General features: G+C 43.5%; 1 protein-coding gene across 5 annotated transcripts in view; it reads right to left on the bottom strand.

Annotated features, from left to right (window-relative positions):
• The window catches only part of zfyve28 (zinc finger, FYVE domain containing 28), a 214,885-nt gene that overhangs the window by 125,256 nt on the left and 63,123 nt on the right, over positions 1–26,506 (bottom strand). For all 5 annotated transcript variants that reach the window (XR_005461669.1, XR_005461670.1, XM_038805888.1 and 2 more), the window contains exons 2-3: positions 13,598–13,738; positions 1,220–1,357 (exon numbers count right to left, since the gene is read on the bottom strand). Coding sequence is in view for 3 of the 5 variants with exons in the window: in XM_038805888.1 (XP_038661816.1) it covers positions 1,220–1,357; positions 13,598–13,738 (279 nt within the window). In the remaining 2 variants the exon portion in view is untranslated. The remainder of the gene's footprint in view (positions 1–1,219; positions 1,358–13,597; positions 13,739–26,506) is intronic.

Below are 26,506 nucleotides of genomic sequence, written 5' to 3'. Positions count from 1 at the left end.
AACGTAATAATTGTGAGGGACTTAAATCTCTTATAAAAACTAAAACAAACAAATTAGCAAGAGTGGTCGAGAAGTAAAGGTTTTGAGAGTTTTCTGGATCAGCATAGAATTATATAATTCCAACAATGCAGGAGGCTTTTGGCCAATCAAGTCCACACCGACGCTTGGAAAGAGCACTCTACCAAGGCCCACGACTGTGGATGTGCCATCACTAACCAGATTTATGGGTGGAATAGACTTTTGGTCTTTCAGGGAATCAAGGTATATGGGGAGCAGGTCAAAGTGGAGTTGAGGCCAAAGATCAGTCATGATCGTACTGAACGGTGGGCCAGGCACAACGGGTTGTATGGTTTACTCCTGCTCCAATCTAGTGTTCTTAGTTGTGATCACCAATTATTATTAGCTGTTGGCTTAATCATTAGATAACTAGATAACAATGAAATCGCAATGAGTCAAACTTGGATAGCGTGAAATTCCGCTTGCATTGAAGCGGTCAACTATTCCGCAGGCGGAATAGCAAATCTAATAGAACAATGTCCATGATAAACTTAAATTCCACACTGGTAAATCTGGATTAGCCTTGCCTGAGCAATAGCAGCGTTGGAGCACACAAGAGTGCAAAGTCATAAAGGGCTGGGCAAGCCATCATTTGACATCACAGTCTCCCAGAGGCAGATGATGCCGTCCACTACATGACAGACCCATCAGATAATGAAACATAGACGCAGTGTGTTTTACACAAGGAGGAGCCCATGGAAGCAGAGTACCCTGAAGAGTACAATAAACACCTACCCGCTCGCCCAAGTAGAAAAAGATTTTGGATTTATTTCTGGAGCTAACGCCCAACATTTATCAATGGAAAAGCTCGAGATATTTTACAAGGTCAGGCCATGGTATAACTGGAACAAAGTGAATGAAGACTTTTTCCACACACTTACTGCTTCACTGCGTTTAGTTTTGCATTTGAATGTGATTTTTGATAATGACGTTGTTTGTAGGCATATTGGATTATATAGAAAAGTATTCACATGGGAACAGGCCTCCTTGGCTATCACCAAGCTCCACCTAACACAAACCTGTGGGCTGATCCCCCAGTTAAATCATTCGGATTTTACTGTTTATGTGGAAAGTTTCTCGACAAAATTATTTTTGTACGCATGAGCCAGGATGTTTTACTGACATTTAACTATCAAGAGATGAATTTAAGGAAACAACTTACCTCGGCTCCAAACCAAAGCTGCCCTCCCAGATTATCATGCCGTATTTCCTCTGGAAACTTGACACAGAAATCCCGGTTTGCTCGTTCATTTGGAATGCATTCCTGCATGATCTGGTTGATTATATTCAACACATTGTCCTAATTTTTTGAAAAACAAGGGAGGGAGGGAGGGAGAACATTCCAGAATATATTAACGCCTGCTTAAATAGACATCAGAGACATTATCAAATTCTATTAAATAATACACAGGTTCCAATTAATGGTATCCTTCTGATTTTTTAAATGTTATCATTTGTCTATTTGCATGCTACATGATGGCCTCATTCAGCCATGAACAACATTGCACACTTCATGTCAGTGCAGCTCATCGTGTCAGGGCACAAATTAAAAAGGCCATGAGCAACTAGGGGCTAGTTTAGCACAGTGGCCTAAATCGCTGGCTTGTAATACAGAACAATGCCAGCAGTGTGGGTTCAATTCCCGTACCAGCCTCCCCGAACAGGCGCCGGAATGCGGCGACTAGGGGCTTTTCACAGTCACTTCATTGAAGCCTACTCGTGACAATAAGCTATTATTATTATTATTATTAGGACTGGTTTAGCTCACTGGGCTAAATCGCTGGCTTTTAAAGCAGACCAAGGCAGGCCAGCAGCACGTTCGATTCCCGTACCAGCCTCCCCGGACAGGCGTCGGAATGTGGCGACTAGGGGCTTTTCACAGTAACTTCATTGAAGCCTACTCGTGACAATAAGCGATTTTCAATTTCATTTCAAAAATAATAAAGCACTGAGGTTTATTGCCAGAGGGACAGAATTAAAAAACAGTGCAACCGTGTTAAACTTCATAAAACCTTGGTTGGACCAGACCTGGGTGCGTTGTGAACAGTGCTGGTCTGTATATTATACAAAAGGATAGCGAGACAATGAAAAAGGTGCAAAGATTTACGCTGATTGTACCTGAACTAAGAAGTTTGGAAATATTGAACAGGCTGGGGCTCTTTGCCCTAGAAATACGAAGATTGAAACTTCAAAAAGGTGGAAGAGTTTAACAGGGTGGACATAATTACTCAAATTGACGAATCAGGAGGAACCTGTGACCCGGAGAGAGGTTAGAATGCACAACTCACCACAGGTGGTGGTTGAGCTGAACAACTTGATAAATTCACAAGAAACAGCATCAAGGAAAAATATAAAGAATGTTGACTGGGTAAGAAGAGGAATGGCAAGAGGCTGAATTGTCGTGAATGTCTCCACAGGCCCGCGGGGCGTGAACATCGCCACACGACCGTGGGGCAAGACCCGCACGGAGGGGGGGTCCCTGCTGGAAACCTGAACTTTTTACCCATTTTCCTGGTGCCACGGGTCCCTAACCTCTTGGGAAAATCCTGAAATTTAACTGTTAGAATTCGCTCCCCACTGAACTGCCCAAGAGAAGCAAAACCAAAAAAGATTGGTCTGAATTTCATTGACAGAATCTGAAGCCTCTCAAGGATCAACTGGTGATAAGATGGCGGAGGTAGATTCTTCTCCAGCCACTTCACTAATGGTTGAAGCTTTTCCAAAATCTAGGCAGTGGAGTTCGATAAGCACCGATAAAGTTGGCGGATCTTAAAAGATCACTTGAGGCGGCCTTGACCATTCATTTAGTTCTTGAAGCTATCAGGACAGTCGAAGCTCACGGAGCTACAATTAAGGACATGGAAACAGCATCGTCAGACCATAGGTGATAGGATCACCTCGACCCTGCTCACTTCGACCTAAGACTCGCGCGAGAGATCCTCCTTGTGCTGTGATTGCAAGATCTCAGTTTTAAAGAGGAGTTGGTTTTTTGACGGGTAAGGGAACGGTGTATGGGAAAGACACTATTAGGCTGCACCAGGGCACGAGTACGCACTTAACTAAGAAAAGAGCCACCTCTAATAGAGTGAAATCCATCCTGTACAAGAGCGGAGTAAAGTTCAGGATGATTTATCCAGCTCGCCTTCGAGTAACGTTCCAAGAAAAAAAGACTACTTTTTTGACTTGCAAGACGATGCTGACTCCTTTGTCCAAAAGCACAAGTTGTGCTCTATTTGATCTGTTTTTTGGCTCTGTGAACAGGCATTTGGGTTTCTTTTCAAGTTTGTTGCATTGAAGGAACTCTTGATGCCGTGAGTTATACAAGTGATTTGTGATGTTTGTTCCTTATAGTAACCTATTTTTCCTTTTCTCTTTTCATTTTTATCTGGTACGGCTTTTCGCTGCCACTGGTGACGTTGTAAATTTAACAATTTTTAATCTTCAGCTGGGAGCCTCCCTGCTAACAAGGTGTATTACTTAAAGGGAGTGGTATTGGAGGGTTTTCTACCGCTCAAAGCAATATTTTAAAAAATCAACTTAAGAGTTTGTATTTAGTCATGTCTTGTTAATCGTAGGCGTTAGGTTGAGTTATTGTTTGCCATTGCTCTATTTACTTTTGGGTGAGGTTGTGCTCAACTGTAATGGCATCTGTGGGATGGGGGGGGGGGGGGGTCAGTTTTAGTTTGCGGACTGTGTCTGCTCATCTCTCTATGCAGTCATCTAACTTGGCTCAGTGGCCACCTTTGCTGTATCTTTTGTGCTTTGTTTAATAACTCTCCTTGGGAATGGCTAACTTCAGTCTGAGGGGTGGGACCGCCAATCCGACTGATTACTTGCAATGTTGGGGGTTTGGATGACCCTGTAAAACAGTCGAGAGCATTTGCTCATCTTAAGACCTTAAAATCTGATTTTTCTGTGTGGCAGGAACCACATTTACATATCAAGGATCGGATCAGGCTACACAAAGGTTGGGTTCAGCTGGGCAAGTTTTTCAGTCCAGTTTCTATAGCAGAGCTAGGGGGCACAGCGATTAGTTATAGAGTCCAGTTGTCTTCTTCCCAGATTGTGGCTGACCCCAATGGTTGATATGGAGTTGTTTGCTGCTCCATATCGAACACTCCTGTAGTTCTGGTCAACATTTATGCCCGAACCCAAACTGGGACAACACAAATTTCATTAATCCTGTTAGCTTCCCTCCCCAACCTCGACTCACATTATCGTATTTTAGGAGGCGACCTGAGCTATGTTTTGGACCCCAAATTGGATCGTTCCAAATCCAAATCTTAGGCAGCACGATGGCACAGTGGTTATCACAGCACCGACTATCCGTGTGGAGTTTGCACATTCTCAGCTATCTCACAACAAAGATGTGCAGGGTAGATTGGCCACAGTAAATGGCCACACGAAATTGCCCCTTAATTGAAAAAAACTTCAGTAAATTTATCTTTTTGTCCCATCAGGGGTGGCCAAGGTTTTATGTTCTTTAATGACTCAGATCGGCCGTGGTGGGGGGGGGGGGGGGGGGGGGGGGGGGGGGCAAGGATTTTCCATTTTTTGTCATGTCTGCAATGCTCACACGTCATCTTGATATTTTTTGTTTTACATAGGGCTCTCCTTCCTTCGGTAATAGCAGCTGAGTACTCAGCAATTGAATCCGACCACGCCCCACACTTTGGCCTGTTGGAGGCAGCCGCCCCCAGCACATATCTCCCCCCCCCCCCCCCCCCCCCCCCAATCTCCACGTTGTGGGAGGCTCTTCCGGTTATCCGGGGGTGGGGGGGTGTGTGTGAAAGAGAAGATAAATTATTCCTTATAGCACACAAGTGCTAAAGACGTTCAAGCAGCAGAGGCTGGCGGACTCCATTTTGGAAGTGACCACGAGTACTCGCTCAATCCTACTCCAGAGCTATACCCAAGTAGGAAAATCCTGCAGACCCAAATTTGAGCAACTGACCACCAATAAGGCAGTCCGTCAGATACAGCACTCCAGGGGAACTTTGTACGAATACGGGGAGGCAGCCAATCGTCTTCTGGCTCACCAGGCAGCCTCCAGTCAGATCCCTCAGATATTTCACCTGGGTGACAACCTTGGTTTTATCCCTTCTCAGGTCAACGTGGCTTCAGAATCATTTTATGGCGACCTACATAAATCTGAGCCTCCGGTGGACGAGTCGATCAAGCAGATTTTCTGGATGGCTTGTCCATCCCAACTGTTGATGCAGACAAGCTGGGAGTGGGACTCCCCGTTACGCCCCGACAAGACCTTAAATATACATTGGGTTGATGCAGGCTGGCAAGGCCTCTGGTCAGGATTGTGTCCCCTTTGAATTTTATAAGAAGCTCTTGAAACAGCTCACATTTTTGTTGTTAGATACGTTTAATGACTCCCGATCCTCCGGTCCATTGCCTCCGACTCTTACACAAGCCTCTGCTTCTTTACACCAAGGACCCGACCAAGTGCAGTTCATACCAACCCATCGCTTTTAAACACAGATGCGAAGTTGCTAACTGGCGCTCTGGTTGGAGACTCATCTTCCAAGTATAATTTCGGAGGATTAAAAAGGTTTTGTAAAGGGCTGTCAGTTATCGGTGAATATACGTCACCTTTTGAATGCTATTCTTTCCCCCTCCCCTGTAACGGAGCCAGAGGGGAGGTATCGTTCAACACGGAGAAAGCATTCGACAGGGTAGAATGGGACTATTTATTTGATATTCTCAGAGTTTTGGATTCGGTCATAAATTTGCCTCCTGGGGCAGCTTGTGAAACAATGCCTCTACGAGCAGCGTTCATGCAAACATTTTACACTCCGAACACTGCCCCTTGAATAGGGGCACTAACAGGGCTGCCCACTTTCTCCGCTTTTATTTGCCCTGTCAATAGAGCCGCTCTCTTATAGCCTTGAGGGCTTCTAATCAATGGAGGGGTATTAATCTGGCTCCTTCACTGGCTCCAAATCGAATCTTGGTAAGAGTGAATGTTTCCCAGTCAACCGTCCTGGAAGGCGAGCCCATTTAGGCATGCTACCCTTCCACCTCTCTAATACGACGTTTTGTTACTTGGTTATGATGGCCCACAATTGGGCTCCACTTCACAAGTTGAATTATTAAAGCCTGATCAATTGTGTAACAATTGGACCTAGAGGTGGAACAACCTTCCTCGATCTTTGGCGGGCAAGATTGAATGAACATACTCTCTTGATTGTTATTTATTTTTCAATGCATCCCCATTTTCCTGCCCAGATCCTTCTTTATTAAGATTAATAAATTGACAGCTGCTCTTATATGGACGGGTAAGAAGCCCAGAATTAAGTCTTTACAGTCTTGGCCTGCAAAGACTTAATTACCTGCAAACACTCACATTCAAAGTATCATCTTGCATCATTGACTTTGTCTATATATGTGTTTATGGAATCCACCTCTTCATTCACCTGATGAAGGAGCTGCACTTCAAAAACTAGTGACTCCAAACAAACCTGTGTTGTGGACTTCTTACTGTGCCCACCCCAGTCCAATGCCGGCATCTCCATATCAATCTATTTCGGAGCCTATTGCACTGTCTATACTTGTAATGGCAGAACTGATAACTTATCTTCCATCCCCCACCCCATCTTCCATACCCCCCCTCGATGCCCCACCCCCTCTCTCCCTTTAACACTGCCCACCTCCATGACTTCTACACTAAAATAACCGAAGTAGCAATATCATGGAATCACACCACCTTGAATTTTCTCTCCAAACCACACACCAACCCGCCTTGAAAATATACCGCCACTGGCATGGTCATAATCCTACGAGTTGCTATTCGCTGCGAGTGCAGATATACCACTGCCACAAGGATTGCTGCAGTTCAAAATCAAGGTCAACCAAAACCTTCTTGGATGGCCAATAAATGTGACCGCCAGAATTTAACCCATCCTACCAAAAAATTAAGTTATTAGCTCCTCTTAACTTCTTAAATTGCACAAGACCATGAGACATAGGAGCAGAATTAGACCACTCGGCCCATTGAGTCTGCTTCGCCATTCAATCATGGCTGATATATTCTCATCCCCATTCTCCTGCCGTCTCCCCATAACCCGATCCCCTTATTGATCAAAAATCTATCTATCTCTGTTTTAAAGACAGTGATTTTGGCCTCCACAACCTTCTGTGGCAAAGAGTTCCCCAGATTCCCCACCCTCTAGCTGAAGAAATTCCTCCTCATCTCAGTTTTAAAGGGTTGTCCCTTTAGTCTGAGATTGTGTCGTCTGCTTCTAGTTTTTCCTACAAGTGGAAACATCCTCTCCACGTCGACTATATCCAGGCCAGACAGTATCCTGTAAGCTGCAATAAGATCCCCCCTCATACTTCTAAGCTCCAACGTGTACAGACCCAGAATCCTCATTTCATACAACAAGTTCTTCATTCCAAGGATCAGTCTTGTGAACCTCCTCTGGACCCTTTCCAAGGCCAGCACATCTTTCCTTAGATTATGGGGCCCAAAACTACTCTCAGTACTCCAAATGGGGTCTGACCAGAGCCTTTTATAGACTGAGAAGTACACCCCTGCTCTTGTTTCCTAGCCCTCTCGACATGAAAAGTTACATTGAATTTGCCTTCCTAACTGCCGACTGAACCTGCACATTAACCTTAAGGTAATTTTAAACAAGGACTCTGAAGTACCTTTGTACTTCTCATTTCCTAAGCAGTTCCCCACTTAGAAAATAGTCTATGCCTCCATTTCTCCTTCCGAAGTGCATAACCTCACCCTTTTCCACATTGTATTCCATCTGCCACTTCTTTGCCCACTCTCCTAGCCTGTCCAAGTCCTTCAGTGCCCCCTCCCGCTTCCTCAATACTACCTGCCCCTTTACAGATCTTTGTACCATCTGCAAACTTAGCAACAGTGCTTTCAGTTCCTTCTTCCAGGTAGTTATGTATATTGTGCAAAGTTATGGTCCTAGCACCGACCCCTGCGGCACACCACTAGTCACCGGCTGCCATTGGTGCGAAAGGCACTTTGCAGATAAAATATTTAAATAATTTGTTAACAGAAGTTTAGTTCAGGAACTGCCATCATCACAGAACAAGTCCTGCTTAAAAAGTTGGCAAATATAGCAGATCAATCAATGTTTCAGTACATGTTAAAGTATCAGGTTGGGTACTTTGAAACCTTCAAGAATCAAGACTAACTAGTTGTTTCCAGATTATCAGTATTCCAAGTACTGTGCCTTCATTACAACAATGACACTTCAAAAGTACCTCTTTGCTGAAATGTGCTTTGGAACACCCGATGTCTGGAATTATTGTATAAATCAAAGTTCTTTAAATTGTGCAGGGGTAGAGGATTATAAGGCAGCAACTATGGAGCATAATTGTGCAGAGATGGAGGATTACAAGGCAGCAACTATGGAGAATACTTTATTGCTTCAACATATTTTAATCACAAAGCAGGAGGGCGCAATGCTACATCATCTAATTTTTGGAACAATACCATCAGTACAGTATGGAAAATTTAAAAGGCAGGAAATACACTGACCAAAGCTATTTTTTTAATGCTTTGGGCATCTGAGCTATTTTAATTGTCCATTCCAGAGGAGCTTGATGTTATCAGAACTTAACAGATTAGTGTGGATAAACTGATTGCCTTCTCTGAAGATTATTGAAGCAACGGAGCTGTTCGATAATCAAGCAACTTTTATGGTAATTTTTCTTCCGGCATATGCAATTTCACGACTTGCCATGTTGGTTTTCAGACTTAAATGTTGCTAATCTAATAACATTAATAAACACTTCCAGTCCTACAGTCCCCGTTTCCATTCAATACTGCAGATCTATCTGAAATCCATTCAAACAGGTAAATATGCTTTCATTGACTCATTTTTCTCTCTGAAAATCAAAAAGAACTAAATAACAGTCAACAAAGTCATACTCTACCAAAGTTAACCACTTACCGAGGCAAAAGGGAATTCTTGCAATGTCAAAACAAGTCAATTTTAAAATGTTATACCATCAATAAACACATTTTCTACTATTGATCCAATGTACATTAGCCACTAACAATTTTAAACGCAATCTAGCTCGAGGTTTCTGCTTTTTGGAGCGTGTTTCTAAACCTTGTCCCACGGTCCTGGGAGAGTGCCTGCCCATCCGCTCACTGGGCTAAATCGCTGGCTTTTAAAGCAGACCAGCAGCACGGTTCGATTCCCGTACCAGCCTCCCCGGACAGGCGCCGGAATGTGGCGACTAGGGGCTTTTCACAGTAACTTCATTGAAGCCTACTCATGATAATAAGCGATTTCCATTTCCATCCACATCTCAATCTTGTAGACCTCTATCAGGTCCTCAACCTCAACCTCCCTCTTTCTAATGAAAATAGTCCCGAGTCTATTCAGCCTCTCCACACAGCTAAAACCCTTCAGACCAGACAACATCCTGGTAAACCTCCTCCGCACCTTCTCCAAAACCTCCACATCCTTCTGGCAGTGTGGCGACCAGAAATGTGCACAATATTCCAAGCGCGGCCTTCCCAACATTCTATACAACTGTAGTATGATTGCCAGTTTTTATACTCTATGCCCAGTCCTTGACTTGACTACCTTGTCCACGTGTTGCCACCTTCAAAGATCTGTGGACCTGCACTCTCAGATCTCTCGAACTTTCTATATTCTTAAAAGTGTTTTGCCATTTACGGTATATTTCCCCTCTCTGTTAGACCTACCAAAATGCATTACCTCACATTTGTCCGGATTAAACTCCATTTGCCATTTCTCTGCCCAAGTCTCCAACCTATGTCCTGTTGTATCCTCTGACAATCCTCAACACTGCCACTCCACCAACCTTGGTGTCATCCACAAATTTACTAATCAGACCAGTGACAAACATTTCAAGTTGTTCAATAATCACTGGATCCTTTTGAATGGAGGGATTTTGCTTAGTAATCGGAATCCTGAAAGAGCCCATCTTACTTATAGAAATTATGCTCCAGTCTTTAGAAAGTGGAAAGCATAAATATGGTGGGGGTGAGGGAATACAAAAATAAGAGGAAAAAAAAAAGAGACCGACTTGTGATCTCATCTTTATTATAGTCACAAGTAGACTTACGTTAACACTGCAATGAAGTTACTGTGAAAATCCCCTAGTCACCATACTCCAGCACCTGTTCAGGTACACAGTCAGAAGTCTTACAACACCAGGTTAAAGTCCAACAGGTTTGTTTCAAACACTAGCTTTCAGAGCACTGCTCCTTCCTCAGGTGAATGAAGAGTATGTTCCAGAAATATGTATATAGACAAATTCAAAGATGCCAGATAATGCTTAGAATGCGAGCATTTTTCAGGTAGTTAAATTTTTACAGATCCAGAGATTTTTTTTTTTTTAATTTAGATTAGCCAATTATTTTTTCCAATTAAGGGGCAATTTAGCGTGGCCAATCCACCTACTCTGCACATTTTTGGGTTGTGGGGGCGAAACCCACGCAGACACGGGGAGAACTTGCAAACTCCACACGGACAGTGACCCAGAGCCAGGATCGAACCTGGGACCTCAGCGCCGTGAGGCGGTTGTGCTAACCACTAGGCCACCGTGCTACCCTCAGATCCAGAGATAGGGGTAGCCCCAGGTTACAGGTGTGAATTGTCTCAAGCCAGGACAGTTGGTAGGATTTCGCAAGCCCAGGCCAGATGGTGGGGGATGAATGTTATGCGACATGAATCCCAGGTCCCGGTTGAGGCCGTACTCATGTGTGCGGAACTTGGCTACAAGTTTCTGCTCGGCAATTTTGCCTTGTCGCGCGTCCCGAAGGCCGCCTTGGAGAACGCTTATCCGGAGATCAGAGGCTGAATGCCCTTGACGGCTGAAGTGTTCTCCGACTGGAAACGAACATTCCTGCCTGGTGATTGTCACGCGATATCCGTTCATTCATTGTCACAGCGGCTGCATGGTCTCGCCAATGTACCACGCTTCGGGACAGCCTTTCCTGTAGCGTATGAGGTAGACAACGTTGGCCGAGTTGCATGAGTATGTACCGCGTATCTGGTGGGTGGTGTTATCCGTGTCAATGATCCGGCACGTCTGGCAGAGATTGCCATGGCAGGGTTGGGTGGTGTCGTGATCGCTGTTCTGAAGGCTGGGTAGTTTGCTGCAAACAATGGTTTGTTTGAGGTTGCGCGGTTGTTTGAAGGCAAGTAGTGGGGGTGCAATCTCCCATTGGCGAGACCATGCAGACGCTGTGACAACGGATGAACGGACATCACACGACAATCATCAGGCAGGAATGTTCCCTTCCAGTCAGGGAACACTTCAGCAGTCAAGGGCATTCAGCCTCTGATCTCCAGGTAAGCGTTCTCCAAGATGGCCTTCAGGACGCGCGACAACGCAGAATCGCCAAGAAAAAACTTATAGCCAAGTTCCGCACACGAGTACGGCCTCAACTGGGACTTGGGATTCACGTTGCATTACATTCATCCCCCACCATCTGGCCTGGGCTTCCAAAATCCTACCAACTGTCCTACTGTGCTCACCCCAGTCCAACGCCAGCATCTCCACATCACAGGTACACAAGAGGGAGAATTCAGAATGTTCAATTCACCTGACAGCACGTCTTTCGGGACTTGTGGGAGGAAACCGGAGCACCCGGGAGGAAACCCACGCAGACACAGGGAGAACGTGCAGACTCTGCTGTACACTTGGGAGTGAAGAATGTACAACGGTCAGGGAAGATCCACTTTTTTTGCTTGGGAGAAGGAATGAGCACGAGGTTTGTTGGGATCGATGTGATAATTTTTCTGACAACATTTTTAGGACTTGTGGTGGGTGAAGAATTTTCATAGCAGCTACACGAGAAACCTTTCGGTAGAATATTAATTAGGAAAGAGCCATAGTTGATCCAAAATACTTGCGACGTAGGCGCTTAATGCCAAAAACAAACTGATCAACCGTCAAAATCAGGAAGACACGAAAAGAATGAAGCCAGCATTCCTAAATACTGCATTGTTGTGACTTGAAGGGTTTTGGTTACCATGGATAGAAATTATGCCAGTATGCTCCTAGCATTCAAAAAAAACTTAATTCAAATTACAACTTGGATCAAGTCACGGCTAGTTATTTTTACTGAATTTTAAAACAAAAAAGAAAAATAGGTTTCCAGTCAGCATTCATACAGCACCAAAATCCACTGTACAACTTTCAGCTACACGTCTATAACCCTGGGCACTGGCACTTAAAAGAATTAATGACTCACTTGAAAAACAAATTCACACATTGTTAAAACAGTCATTTAATTGGAAGGTACAATCTTTTATTTGCTAGAAGTTGCAGAAGCTTGGCAGAAATCCAAACCATGACTGTATTAACCAGTTAGTTATGATGGATGCTGAGCCATCCATAGTTCAAAAATCCATGCACGATTTGCACCTAAAACAGCACAATATGTCTGTACCAACACGCACTGGACAGAAACATTAATCTGTTTCAAAGCTGAACCACACTAATGAATAATTTTTAAAAATACATTCACAGGGCATGGGTGCCATTAGCAAAGGCATCATTTATTGTTCATCCCTTTCAACTGAATAGCTTGCTCGGTAATTTCAGAGGACAATTAAGAGTCATGCACGCAGCCATGGGTCTGGGAGTCACATACAGACAGATTTTCTCCAAAGTGTGTCCAGATAGGTTTTTCCAACGAGTGTTTAATAATCTTAATTAGTGTCACTTCATCAAGACTGTAATGAAGTTACGGTGAAAATACCCTAGTCGCCACACTCCGATGTCTGTTCAGGTACATGGAGGGAGAATTCAGAATGTCCAATTCACCTAACCGGCACACCTTCCGACTGTGGAAGGAAACCAGAGGAAACCCACGCAGTCAGTGAGAACGTGCAGACTCTGCACAGACAGCGACCCAAGCCGGGAATTGAACCCGGGTCCTTAGTGATGTGAACAGTGCTAACCACTGTGCTACCGTGCTGCCCATATTTATGCTTTCTACTTATTCCAGAATATATGTGTTTCCAATCATGTCAAACAGGGAACCAGGAGGGTTTTTTTTTTGAAGAAAAGACAGGAGTTGTGCAAAGCCAACTATTACGACCCAAACTATTTTCATGCAATTCTAATTAACATACATTTCATAACTGAATTAATATTTGGGATTATACAGGAAACAAGTTAGTTTTCACAAACTTTCCATTAATAATTGTTACTTAAATTATGTAGCTTGTACAATTTCAAGCCACTACACAGCATTCAAGCAGGTTAATTAAAGGTCACTACTTTAAAATACATATTTTTCAGGCTGTGGGTATCGCTGTTAAAACAATGCCCATCCATAGATGCTCTTATGGTGGTGACAAGACTGCCATCCATAAAGTGAAGCAACTCCCACTTTGCTGTAGAGAATTACAGGATATTGAACCAGAGCCCAAATAGTATGATATATGCCCCAAGTGATGATGGTGTGAGACTTAGAAATGATACTGTATAAAGTTAAGATTATGACTTTAATAACCCCGACAGCAATATATTTTAATGTAAAAAATGGTGTGACTGTCACAATTACCTGGCAGGAACGGAACTGGTTGACCAGCAGCGTACATCTTTGTGGGTCTTTCCGTCCATCTAAGCTATCCAGTTCAGCTGCAACCTGATTTAGCTCTTCGTCTGCATAGTAGAACTGGGCAAGGAGCTGTGGATCTGACCTCTGCAATTTCAAAGAAAATTCACAATTAACACATTTACAAGTAAATGGAGATGCCACTTACATAAGCTTTAAGCAAGACCACCATCCAGTTTGTGAACATCTTTTAATCCAAATAAAGTTTCATCTATAGGAAGTAAATATACATTTAGATTTATTTTTGATCGTATCAGTTACTCCGAAATGAAGTCTGCCAGGTTTCTGAATATCCTCCAAAGCTCATTTCCGAAAAACAGATCTTCAAACCATCAATTTTAATCAGGAAATCAACAGTTGTCATGCTAGCATAATGGGCCACCAAGGCTCTTCCTCAGATGCAAGCTTCTGTAATTACTTGAAAACAGGAAACGGACGTTTCAAACTCAATCTTTCACAAGCTCAGGACATCACAAATTGCTTTTCAGCCAATCAAGTACTTTGTGAAATGCAATTGCTGCTATAATGTTGGAAATGTTGCAGCCAATTTAGCACAGCAAGCTCCAACAAATACTGTAGTGATGTGACAATGACCAGTTAATGTCTTTCTGATGTTGATTGTAGGATGGGGACAGCAGAGATAAGTCCCCTGCTTTTGGCAATAGTCTGATGGGATCTGGAGAGTCCATCTGGATTCTGTTTAATATCTAATCTGAAAGAACACCGGAGAAGTTAGTGAGTCATGCAACATACTGAAGGGGCTGATTTAGCTCACTGGGCTAAATCGCTGGCTTTTAAAGCAGACCAAGCAGGCCAGCAGCACGGTTCGATTCCCGTATCAGCCTCCCCGGACAGGTGCCGGAATGTGGCGACTAGGGGCTTTTCACAGTAACTTCATTGAAGCCTACTCATGACAATAAGTGATTTTCAATTTTCATACTGCAATGCATTCAATCATTCTCATCGTTGTAGCATTTTAATAGTTGAAGTGTAAAATGAGTTTGCTCATGAATCAAGCTTCTTGCAATACGTCAGCACATGTTATCAACACTTAAGTCATTCTTACCCCTCGTGTGAAAGACTTTTAGTTGGGTGAATAACCCATAACAATGATATTTGGCACTCAACTGGGTGGCAAAAACAGCATGACAACTGTTGATTTCCTGACCCAAATTGATGGTTTTGAAAATCTGTTTTTCGGAAATGAGCTTTGTAGGACATGCAGAAACTTGGCAGGCTTCATCTCTCTGATACAATTAAAATCCAAGTGTGTGCGTACCACACTTGAAAATGTGAAAATGATGCCGGATCTAGTTCAGAAAACACTGTTTATGCTTTTGATTACTAAATTAGGTATCTATTTGGATTCAACATCATGAGCCGCTCACATAACTGGACCTCATTTCCCTGATGTGTTCATGACCAGCCTTCTATCTGGCACCCTCCATTGCCCTCAGATCATCCTGCTGCCCATATACTGACTCACACCAAATACCGTTCAGCTACCACGCCTGCACTCACTGGCCAATGTTGATCCCTGGTTCACAAACTACTCACCATCTTCAAGGGCAATTAGAGATAGGCAGAGTGCTGGCCTTGCCAAAGGTGTTCACATCTCATTAAAAAAAGGTCTTCTAATGCTTTCCTCCAAGGTCTAACTCCTATTTCAATTAACCACCTTAAACCTTAATCATCTGGAAATATTGGATTCATCCAATTCGAACCTCCTCAGCATCTCTGATTTCTTTCTTCCCTCCATTTGCAGTCACGCCCAGAACTCAAGCTCTCAAAAGCTTCCCACCTTTTACTTGAACTGAGACATTCTCATTCACCACGTTTTTTAGTCAATCTCATAATTAACTTAGAACCAAGAGAACACAATCTCAGACTAAAGGGATGATCCTTTAAAACAGAGATGAGGAGGAATTCTTTAAGCCAGAGGGTGGTGAATCTGTGGAACTCTTTGTCGCAGAAGGCTGTGGAGGCCAAATTATTGTGTGTCTTTAAGACAGAGATAGATAGGTTCTTGATTAATAAGGGGACCGGGGTTATGGTGAGAAGGCAGGAGAATGGGGGATGAGAAAATATCAGCCATGATTGAATGGCGGAGCAGACTCGATGGGCAAGTGGCCGAATTCTGCTCTTATGTCTTATGGTCTTGACAGTCAATTTTCTCTGATAAAACTCCAGTGAAACGTCTTGCAATGTTTTCCTACTTGAAAGGTGCTACACAAGTACACACTGCTGTCGAGTGCATCTTTATCAATATCCAGGTAAATTGACACCATTATGTCCCTTATTACTAGGCCATACTTGGATAGCACAACTGACCTCCCAGTCATTGGCAAGACAGATAAATAAATTAGGTTGTAGCTGGACTGTAAATCAGCAGTTTTATATGAACATTAATTAGCCAAGTGAACATTATGAACTACAAATATATTTTACGAGAACATATCCTCAATTTGCCCTCAAAATAAAACTAACCCCTTAAAAATCTGTCCTTTTATATAGCTGTATGCTATTAAAGTAATTAGCCTGCAACTTATATATGCTGGAAGGGCAGCACAGTGGCACAGTAGTACTGCTGCCTCACAGCGCCGAGGTCCCAGGTTCGATTCCGGCTCTGGGTCACAGTCCATGTGCAGTTTGCACATTCTCTCCTTGTTTGCATGGTTTTCGCCCCCACAACACAGATGTGCAGGCTAGGTGGATTGGCCACGTTAAATTGCCACTTAATTGGAAAAAATGAATTGGGTACCCTAAATTTATTTTAAAACACTTCTGTGCTGGCTTCAGACTTCGAAATAGCTCATTTGTTTTGAACATGTACTCCACAAGTGCCAAATTTTACTTTTTTCTTTACGTTTAGTGGTCAGACATGATTCACTGCATTTTCCCATACAAATATAGCTGTCAAGTAAGAACATTTACAAATGAATGGCTTCAGTCAATGGGTCAAGTCATTCCAAATGACTCCCTACCCAAGAACAATGTCAGCCATTGATCCATGCAACTAATTAGCATGGCTTTAATATCCTTTACAGTTTGCCAACAGAGCTCGTAGTGACCATTTTTATCATTATGCCTGTTACAAAATACAAAGAAAAAAAAATCCAGTAAACAATCCATCAAACCAAAATGCCTCATTTTTGTCATTGCTGTGCAGATGGATTTTACGTCAATGGTGCATGCCACGTGTCTTGCATGGTCAAAATGTCTCTGAAGCCGCTTCCAAGATGCAATGCTTGACAAGTATCAGGGCAACAACATACCCACAATCAGCCAAATGCTCAAGATTAGCAAGAGTATTATGTTATGTAATGGGGGGGGGGGGGTCTCTATGTTACTAAGGAAGTTGAAGCACTTGTCAAGAGGAAGGAGGCGGCTTATGTTAGGATGAGACATGAAGGCTCAGTTAGGGCACTTGAGAGTTACAAGTTAGCCAGGAAGGACCTAAAGGGAGAGTTAAGAAGAGCGAGGAGAGGACACGAAAAGTTGTTGGCGGATAGGATCAAGGAAAACCCTAAGGCTTTCTACAGGTATATCAGGAACAAAAGAATGACTAGAGTAAGATTAGGGCCAATCAAGGATAGTAGCGGAAAGTTGTGTGTGGAATCAGAGGAGATAGGGGAAGCGTTAAATGGATATTTTTCGTCAGTGTTTACACTGGAGAAAGACAATGTTGTCGAGGAGAACACTCAGATTCAGTCGACCAGGCTAGGTGGAATTGAGGTTCAAAAGGAGGAGGCGTTAGCAATTTTAGAAAATGTCAAAATAGATAAGTCCCCTGGGCCAGATGGGATTTATCCTAGGATTCTCTGGGAAGCCAGGGAGGAGATTGCAGAGACTTTGTCCTTGATCTTTATGTCGTCTTTGTCGACAGGAATAGTGCCGGAAGACTGGAGGATAGCAAATGTTGTCCCCTTGTTCAAGAAGGGGAGTAGAGACAACCCTGGTAATTATAGACCTGTGAGCCTTACTTCGGTTGTGGGTAAAATGTTGGAAAAGGTTATAAGAGATAGGGTTTATAATCATCTTGAAAAGAACAAGTTGATTAGCGATACTCAACACGGTTTTGTGAAGGGTAGGTCATGTCTCACAAACCTTATTGAGTTTTTTGAGAAGGTGACCAAACAGGTGGATCAGGGTAAAGCTGTTGATGTGGTGTATATGGATTTCAGTAAGGTGTTTGATAAGGTTCCCCACGGTAGGCTATTGCAGAAAATAAGGAAGTATGGAATTGAAGGCGATTTAGCGGTTTGGATCAGTAATTGGCTAGCTGAAAGAAGACAGAGGGTGGTGGTTGATGGCAAATGTTCATCCTGGAGTTCAGTTACTAGTGGTGTACCGCAAGGATCTGTTTTGGGGCCACTGCTGTTTGTCATTTTTATAAATGACCTGGAAGAGGGTGTAGAAAGATGGGTTAGTAAATTTGCAGACGACACGAAGGTCGGTGGAGTTGTGGATAGTGCTGAAGGATGTTATAGGATACAGAGGGACATAGATAAGCTGCAGAGCTGGGCTGAGAGGTGGCAGATGGAGTTTAATGCAGAAAAGTGTGAGGTGGTTCACTTTGGAAGGAGTAACAGGAATGCAGAGTACTGGGCTAATGGCAAGATTCTTGGTAGTGTAGATGAACAGAGAGATCTCGGCATCCAGGTACATAAATCCCTGAAAGTTGCCACCCAGGTTAATAGGGCTGTTAAGAAGGCATATGGTGTGCTAGCCTTTATAAGCAGGGGGATTGAGTTTCGGAACCACAAGGTCATGCTGCAGCTGTGCATAACTCTGGTGCGGCCGCACCTGGAGTACTGCGTGCAGTTCTGGTCACCACATTATAGGAAGGATGTGGAAGCTTTGGAAAGGGTTCAGAGGAGATTTACTAGGATGTTGCCTGGTATGGAGGGAAGGTCTTACGAGGAAAGGCTCAGGGAATTGAGGTTGTTTTCGTTAGAGAGGAGAAGGCTGAGAGGTGACTTAATAGAGACATATAAGATAGTCAGAGGGTTAGATAGGGTGGACAGTGAGAGTCTTTTTCCTCGGATGGTGATGACCAACACGAGGGGACATAGCTTTAAATTGAGGGGTGATAGATATAGGACAGATGTCAGAGGCAGTTTCTTTACTCAGAGAGTAGTAGGGGTGTGGAACGCCCTGCCTGCAACAGTAGTAGACTCGCCAACTTTAAGGGCATTTAAGTGGTCACTGGATAGACATATGGATGAAAATGGAATAGTGTAGGTCAGATAGGCTTCAGATGGTTTCACAGGTCGGCGCAACATCGAGGGCCGAAGGGCCCGTACTGCGCTGTAGTGTTCTATGTTCTATGTTCATATCCCTCCCCAGTTGCCTCTAATGCACCCCAAAATAGTCAGTGGGCTTACCTGTGGCTCAGTCGGTAGTATTCAGTTATTAGACTGTGGATTCCAGTCCAATGCAAAATCAAGGCCAACGATCCATTTCAATATGAAGCGAATGCTGCAGAGGTCCTATTCTGATTTTTTCCAATTGAGGGGCAATTTAGTGTGGCCAATCCGCCTAGTCTGCACATCTTGGGTTGTGGGGGTGAGACCCACGCAGACGAGGAGAATGTGCAAACTCCACACGGACAGTGACCCGGTGCCGTGAAAGGACCCTGGTCCTCAGCACGAGGCAGCAGTGCTAACCACTGCACCATCGTTCCACCCCCAGGTTCCAAATTTCTGACGAAATTACACCCAAGGCTCTATTTTCCCTCCCATTGGTATTCCAAATATGCCACTGTTTGAAAAAGAGCATGGGATTCCTCCCCAGTGTTCAGACTGATATTTAATGTTCATAAAACACCCAAACTAATCCAATATCTGATCATTAGCACATGGCTATTTGTGGTACTTTGCAAAAATTAGCTGCCGCATTTCCTACATTACAATAGTGACTACACTTCGGAATAAATACTTCATTGGCTGAAAGCACTTTGGGACACAACATAAAAAGGAATAAGAAAGCAGCCCAGCCCATGGCTTACAGAAAACATTTAGTATTAGATCTAAAGAAGAGTCTTGTAAAGCTGCCAGAAAAAGTAGCAAACCTGAGCATTGGGAGAAGTTCAGTGTTCGGAAAAGGACGAAGATTGATTAAGAGCAGAAAATAGAGTACGAGAGGACACTTGTAAGATAAAAATGGACTGTAAAAGCTTCTATAAGGATATAAAAAGATAAAGACTTGCAAAGACAAACATAGGTCCCTTACAGTCCCAAACAAGAAGATTTATAAAAGGGAACAAGGAAATGGCAGAGCAATTAAATAACTACTTTAGTTTTGTCTTCATGGGGGAAGGCACAAATAAATTCCCAGAAATGCTGGAGAACCAAGGGTCTAGTGAGAAGGAGGAATTGAAGGAAATTAGTATTACTATAAAAATAGTGTTGGAGAAATTAATGGGACTGAAAACTTATTAATTCCCAGGGTACTAAAGGAGGTGGCCATGGAAATTGTGGATTCGATAGTAGTTATCATCTTCCAAACTTCTGTAGATCCTGGAACACTTCCAGTAGATTGGAGGGTAGCAAACATAACGCCGCTATTTTAAAAAAGAGGGAGGGAGAAAAAAAGTCCACAGAGGTGCAGGTCGTGGATTGCCCATGCTACATTACCCCTTTATGTCCAAACGTCAGGTGGGTTTATGATTATGGGGCAGGGGAGTGGGCCAAGCTAGGGTGTTCTTTCAGAGAGTTGGTACAGACTCGATGGGCCGAATGGCCTCATTCTGTGCTGTAGGGATTCTCAAATTCTATTAAAACAGAATTCCAGACCGTTCAGCTGAACAGCAGCAGTAGGGAATATGCTTGAGTCTATTATGAAGGATGTGAAAATGTCAACAGGATTAGACAGCATGGATTTCTGAAAGGGAAACAATATTTGACAAATAAATTTAGAGTATGCAAATTTTTTTTTATAATTAAGGGGCAATTTAGCGTGGCCAATCCACCTACCCTGTATATCTTTGGGTTGTGGGGGCGAAACCCACGCAGACACGGGGAGAATGTGCAAACTCCACACGGACAGTGACCCAGGGCCGGCATCAAACCCGGGACCTCAGCGCCATGAGGCTGCGCCACCGTGCCGCACGACTGAAGTTTTTTTTGTTGAGGACGTAACTAGTACAACAGATAACAGTGAACTAGGTGTGACCTATTTGCATTTTCAGGAAACATATGATGAAGTCCCACATGAGAGGTTAGTGTGCAACATTAAAGTGTATGTGATTGAGGGTAATATATTGGCATGGATTGAGATCAGTCAGCTGACAGGAAATAGTAGGAACCAATGGGTCTTTTTTGAAGTGGCAGGTTGTGACCAGTGGGGTCCCAAGGGATCAGTGCTTTGGCCTCAACGATTTGCATTAGGGAAGAAAAAGTAATATTTCCAAGTTTGCCAATGACAGGAATGTGGGAAGGAGAGTGGCGAGGAGGATGGCAAGAGGCTTCAAGGTGATTCAGACAAAATGAGTTGGCGAGCAAATACATGGTAGATGCAATATAATATGGATAAATGCGAAGTTAGCCGCTTTAGACAGAGAAATAGAATGGTAAATAATTATTTAACTCGCGCCAGATTGGGAAATGCAGACATACAAACGGACCTGGGTGTCCTGGTACACCAGTCACTAAAAACAAACATGCAAGTACAGCAAGATGTTGGAAGGAAAATGGTATCATGGCCTGCATTGCAAAAGGACTGGGGAGTACAGGAGCAAGGATGTCTTGCAGGAGCAAGGATGTCTTGCGGCAGCTGTACAAGATCTTGGCGAGACCAGACCTGGAGTTCTGTGCGCAGTTTTGGTCTCCTTATCTAAGGATATGACTTGCCATAGGAGTTCAGGGAAGGTTCACAAGACTGATATCTGGGGTGGCAGGTTTGTCATAAGAGGAGAGATTGGATTGACTGGGCCTGTGTAAGAATGAGAAGGATCTAATTGAAATGTATAAATTTCTGATAGGGGTGGACAGACTGGATGTAGGGATGCTGTTTCCTCTCACGGGGGGGGCTCGAGAACAAGGGACCACAGTCTCAGTATACAGGGTAGGCCATTTAGGACTGAAATTAGGAGAAATCTCTTTAAGAGGGTGAATCACCTGTGGATTTTCTTTTCACGGAAGGCTGTGGAGGCCAAGTCACTGGATACAATGAAGGAGGAAAGAAAGATTTCTAGATTTTTTCGGCACCAGTGTGTGGGGGAGAAAGTTGGAGTGCAGCACTGAGTTAGAGGATCAGCCATGATCAAATTGAATGATGCAGGCTCATACGACTGAATGGCTTACTCTTGCTCCGATTTTCTATGTTTCTAAGTCTTCTTTACACCAGAGAGATGGATGACTAAAATGGCTAAGATATAAGAAACTATTTCTTCCAGATGGGTGGTGAAGAAATACTGCAGAAAATGCTACCCTTTGAACTGATTTATATTCAAGATACTGAACAAAGTAAATCAGATATGGCTGGTTTCTATTCGAATGGTTCTCGGTCACCCATGGCAAAACTTCAACTTTGCGCAATAGCAATCAGTAGCCTGACAATAATCTGCAAATTCCCTGGGTTCTGCATCAACATCCCACAAAATCAAAAGCAGCAGATTTGTGCATGAAGTAACAAGATACTCTAGGCATAATTGCTTTAAAGAATTGCAGAATTACATCAATAGTCATGTGTTTTTACAGAACAATCCCGGAATTAATTTAATCCATCACCACAGTGGCAGAAGTGTGGGTGGCACAGTAGCATAGTGGTTAGCACTGTTGCTTCACATCGCATGGGTCTCGGGTTTGAATCCTGGCTTGGGTCGCTGTCTGTGCAGAGTCTGCCGTTCTCCCAGAGTCTGCGTAGGTTTCCTCCCACAAGTCCCGAAAGACGTGCTGTTCGGTAAATTGGACATTCTGAATTCTCCCCGTGTACTCGAACAGGCGCCGGAGTGTGGCGATTAGGAGCTTTTCACAGTAACTTCTTTGCAGTGTTAATATAAGCCTATTTGTGACACTAAAGATTATTTTTTAAAAAGTGCGGACCATCTACAAGATGCACTGCAGCGGACCACCAACTAGTGAGAAGGATGTCGAAGAACAAATCTGCTGGGAAATCCCAGCAAACGTTATTGTGTAATTATAACAGGGAACTTTAATAACCCAAATGGGTATGGGGAAAAGGCAAGGAAATAGCACCAAGTCATCATGCTCATTTGGAGCTGGTCAAGATCCGATGAGCCAAATGGCCCCCTTCTGCACTATAACAATTCTGAGATTCTGTGAACTCACCAAGGCTCCTTAGACACTACCTTCCAAACCTGTGATCTCTACCACCTGGGAGGACAAGGACAGCAGACACATGGGAACACCACCATCTGCAAGTTCCTCTGCAAACCACACACCATCTTGACTTGGAAATAAATATCACCGTTCCTCGACTGTCGCTGGATCAGAATCTTGGTACATCTTACCAAATAGCACTGTAAATGCACCCTCACCACAAGGGCCGCAGTGGTTCAACGTGGCAGCATACCACCACTACCTCAAGGCCATAGATACATAGAAGAGAGGAGCAGGAGGCGGCCTTCTGGCCCTTCGAGCCTGATGAATGGTGGATCATCCAACTCAGTAGCCTAATCCTGCTTTCTCCCCATAGTCTTTGATCCCATTCTCCCCAAGCACTTTGATCCCATTCTCCCCAAGCACTTTGATCCCATTCTCCCCAAGCGCTATATCCAGCCGCCTCTTGAATATATCAATTACTTCCTGTGGTAATGAATTCCACAGGCTCACCACTCTGAAGAAATGTCTCCTTATCTCTGTCCGAAATGGTTTACCCTGAATCCTCAGGCTGTGACCCCTGGTTCTGGACACACCCATCATTGGTAACATCTTCCCTGTCTAGTCCTGTAAGTCTCTATGAGATCCCCTCATTCTTCTGAACTCCAGCGAGAACAATCCCAGCCTAGTCAATCTCTCCTCGTATGACAGCCCCGCCATCCCTGGAATCAGTCTGGGAAACCTTCGCTGCACTCCCTCGGGAGCAAGAACATCCTTCCTCAGAGAAGGAGACCAAAACTGCACACAATACTCCAGAGGTGTGGCCTCACCAAGGCCCTGTATGATTGCAGCAACACATCCCCGCTTCTATACTCGAAACCTCTCACAATAAAGGCCAACATACCGCCTGCTGCACCTGCATGCCAATTTTGGATGGATGATAAACGTGCCCTGGCCAGTGACACCCACATTCCATGAACAAATAAATTTAGAAAAATAGTATTAAACACTGAAAAATCACATCCCAGAAAACAAGGTAGACCATATAATCTGGTGTAGAACATAACCTATTCTTGGAGATGCACAAAAAGAGTTAAATTGCTAATTACTTTTCATCTTGCTACATGAACCTGGAGTAGACGTCACCCTTGAATGGAGGGATAGCTGACGACAACATATATCCCTCCACAGCATCTTGCCTTCCCACCTCAGTAACCTTCACAACCCACTGAGAATTTTGCATTCCTCCAAACACTACCATCTTGAGTATCTTACTTCCTTCTCTCCACCATTGGGGTCCTCTACCATAAGCTGCATTCCAAGTCTCTCTCTCTCCCCCTCCTTTCAGAAGCTCCTTAAAACCCACTACTTTGCCTTCACCTGCCCCAATATCTCATGCCACTTGTGGTCAAATTTGAGAAATTCCAGTTAAATGTCTTGGGTGTTTGCCACTTAATAAACACAAGTTGTCGTTGTCTCCCTATCAAACACTGCCCACAGTGGAGGCAATAGGTTTAGATTTAGAGTCACGTGGACAGAGGTACTATGAAAAGTATTGTTCTGCGTACAGTCCAGGCAGATCATTCCATACATGAAAAAAATATAGGACCTACGATAAATACACAATGTAAACAGCTGGACATCAGGTGAAGCATACAACGGCAGTGCTACAACTGCAGAGAAGATGAGTAGAGAGATCAGTTCAGTCCATAAGAGGGCCATTCAGGAGTCTGCTAACAGCGGGGAAGAAGCTGTTTTTGAATCTGTTAGTGCGTGTTCTCAGACTTTTGCATCTCCTGCCCGATGGAAGAGGTTGGAATAGAGAATAACCCGGGTTGGAGAGATCTTTGATTATGCTGACCGCTATGACATCCAGTTCACAGTTCTCCATTAGTTCCATGCCAAGTCAGTGCGCATTTGTCTTTCCCTCTTAGAAGAACATGGTTGCCTGTTTCTATTTATCCATCACAGCACACTTCAGATTGGGAATAAAATGCAAGACCAGGACTGCAATCACTCTGCGCACAAAGGGTGCATGTTGAAGCACAAGGGGGCCTATATCATTATTCCTCTCAGTTGCATTTTTCCAAGATCATTAGTTACTATTCAAATGTTCTCTCAACTCCTTAATCAGATTCACAGGAAAACACTGTTCACATGAACGGATTTGCACTTTGCATGTTCCAAGCGGCACAATTTGCAGTGAATGGGATGAGCTTGCCGCAGCAATAACAATTATTCTCATCATTGCGTTAGAATACCAACTGTATGCATTGCTTACCATACATTCTAGACCCTGACAATTCCTCTAATAAATTCAATGTTTCACTTTATTCTTGTCAATTAATTCTCAGGATCTGCCTCTCAAGTTGTGCACACTGTTGTGGGAGAGGTGTGAACCCCAAAATGTATCATGGAGTTCAACAAACCCCCATCTTTAATGGATTGTTGCTTTTCAAGCATATGGCTTGTTCCTCACATGTAGTATTACAATTATGGACACGTGGTTTTTAAAACAAAACAATGTTCATTCCATGAACTCAAATTAACCTTTTAAATCAACATTGGATCTCTTAACACCCCTTACTTCCAAGATAACCCCAAAAATAATACACTACCCAATCCTGCAAACTGTTCCTTTACACATCCAAAAGACTTAACAAATCCTTCAAACAGAAGCACATTAGATTTATATTCAATACGGAGACCTTTTTACAATTCCGATTTCACCAAAGGATTAAGAGATAGTCCTTCATGGCAGAGCTCACCAGCAATGCAGCTCACAGCCACACCCAAGCTTTCTTCAAACTGAAACTTAAAACTCAGAACTAACCTCAAAATGGTCGAACTGAGCTCAGCTCCACCCACTCTCTGACATCACTATTTTATTAAAGGTACATTGCTAAAACATCCATTTCTTAAAGGTATTCTCACATGACAACACCATGTAGGAACCAACATTTACTACCTATCCCTTGATGTCCTGAGTTGGTGGTGGACTTTCATCTTTAAGTGTGTAATGATTTGATGCAACTGATTGCCTTCAGAATAGTGGCAGAATAGAATGGGCACAAAGCACTGCAATTCCAAACAGCCATATCTCCACTGTCGGCAGCTTGGGAATCTTTTATATTTAAGTTTTTTTTAAAAATTAGAATACCTAATTAATTTTTTCCCAATTAAGGGGCAATTTAGCATGGCCAATCCACCTACCCTGCACATCTTTGGGTTGTGGGGATGAAACCCACGCAGACACAGGGACAATGTGCGAACTCCACACGGACAGTGACCCAGGGCTTGGATAATCCTCAACGCCGCAGTCCCAGTGCTAACCACTGCGTCATGTGCCGAACTGCTTGGGCATCTTAGCTCAGAATTGCTGAGCTGAACGATCATTGCAAAACATGGATTTGTTTATTGTCGCTTGTACCGAGATACAGTGAAAAGTATTTTTCTGCGAGCAACTCAAACAGATCATTTATTACACGAGAAGAAAATACTTAACGCACACAAAGTAAGTACATAGTGAAGTTAAAATCACCAAGAATTCTCACCCTAAACCAAAAAGGAT

Source organism: Scyliorhinus canicula, chromosome 8, assembly GCF_902713615.1.
Source record: "Scyliorhinus canicula chromosome 8, sScyCan1.1, whole genome shotgun sequence".
NCBI classification, from domain to species: Eukaryota; Metazoa; Chordata; class Chondrichthyes; order Carcharhiniformes; family Scyliorhinidae; genus Scyliorhinus; species Scyliorhinus canicula.
The sequence above is the reverse complement of the archived record's forward strand: the minus strand, read 5'-3'. Positions and strand labels throughout refer to the sequence as shown.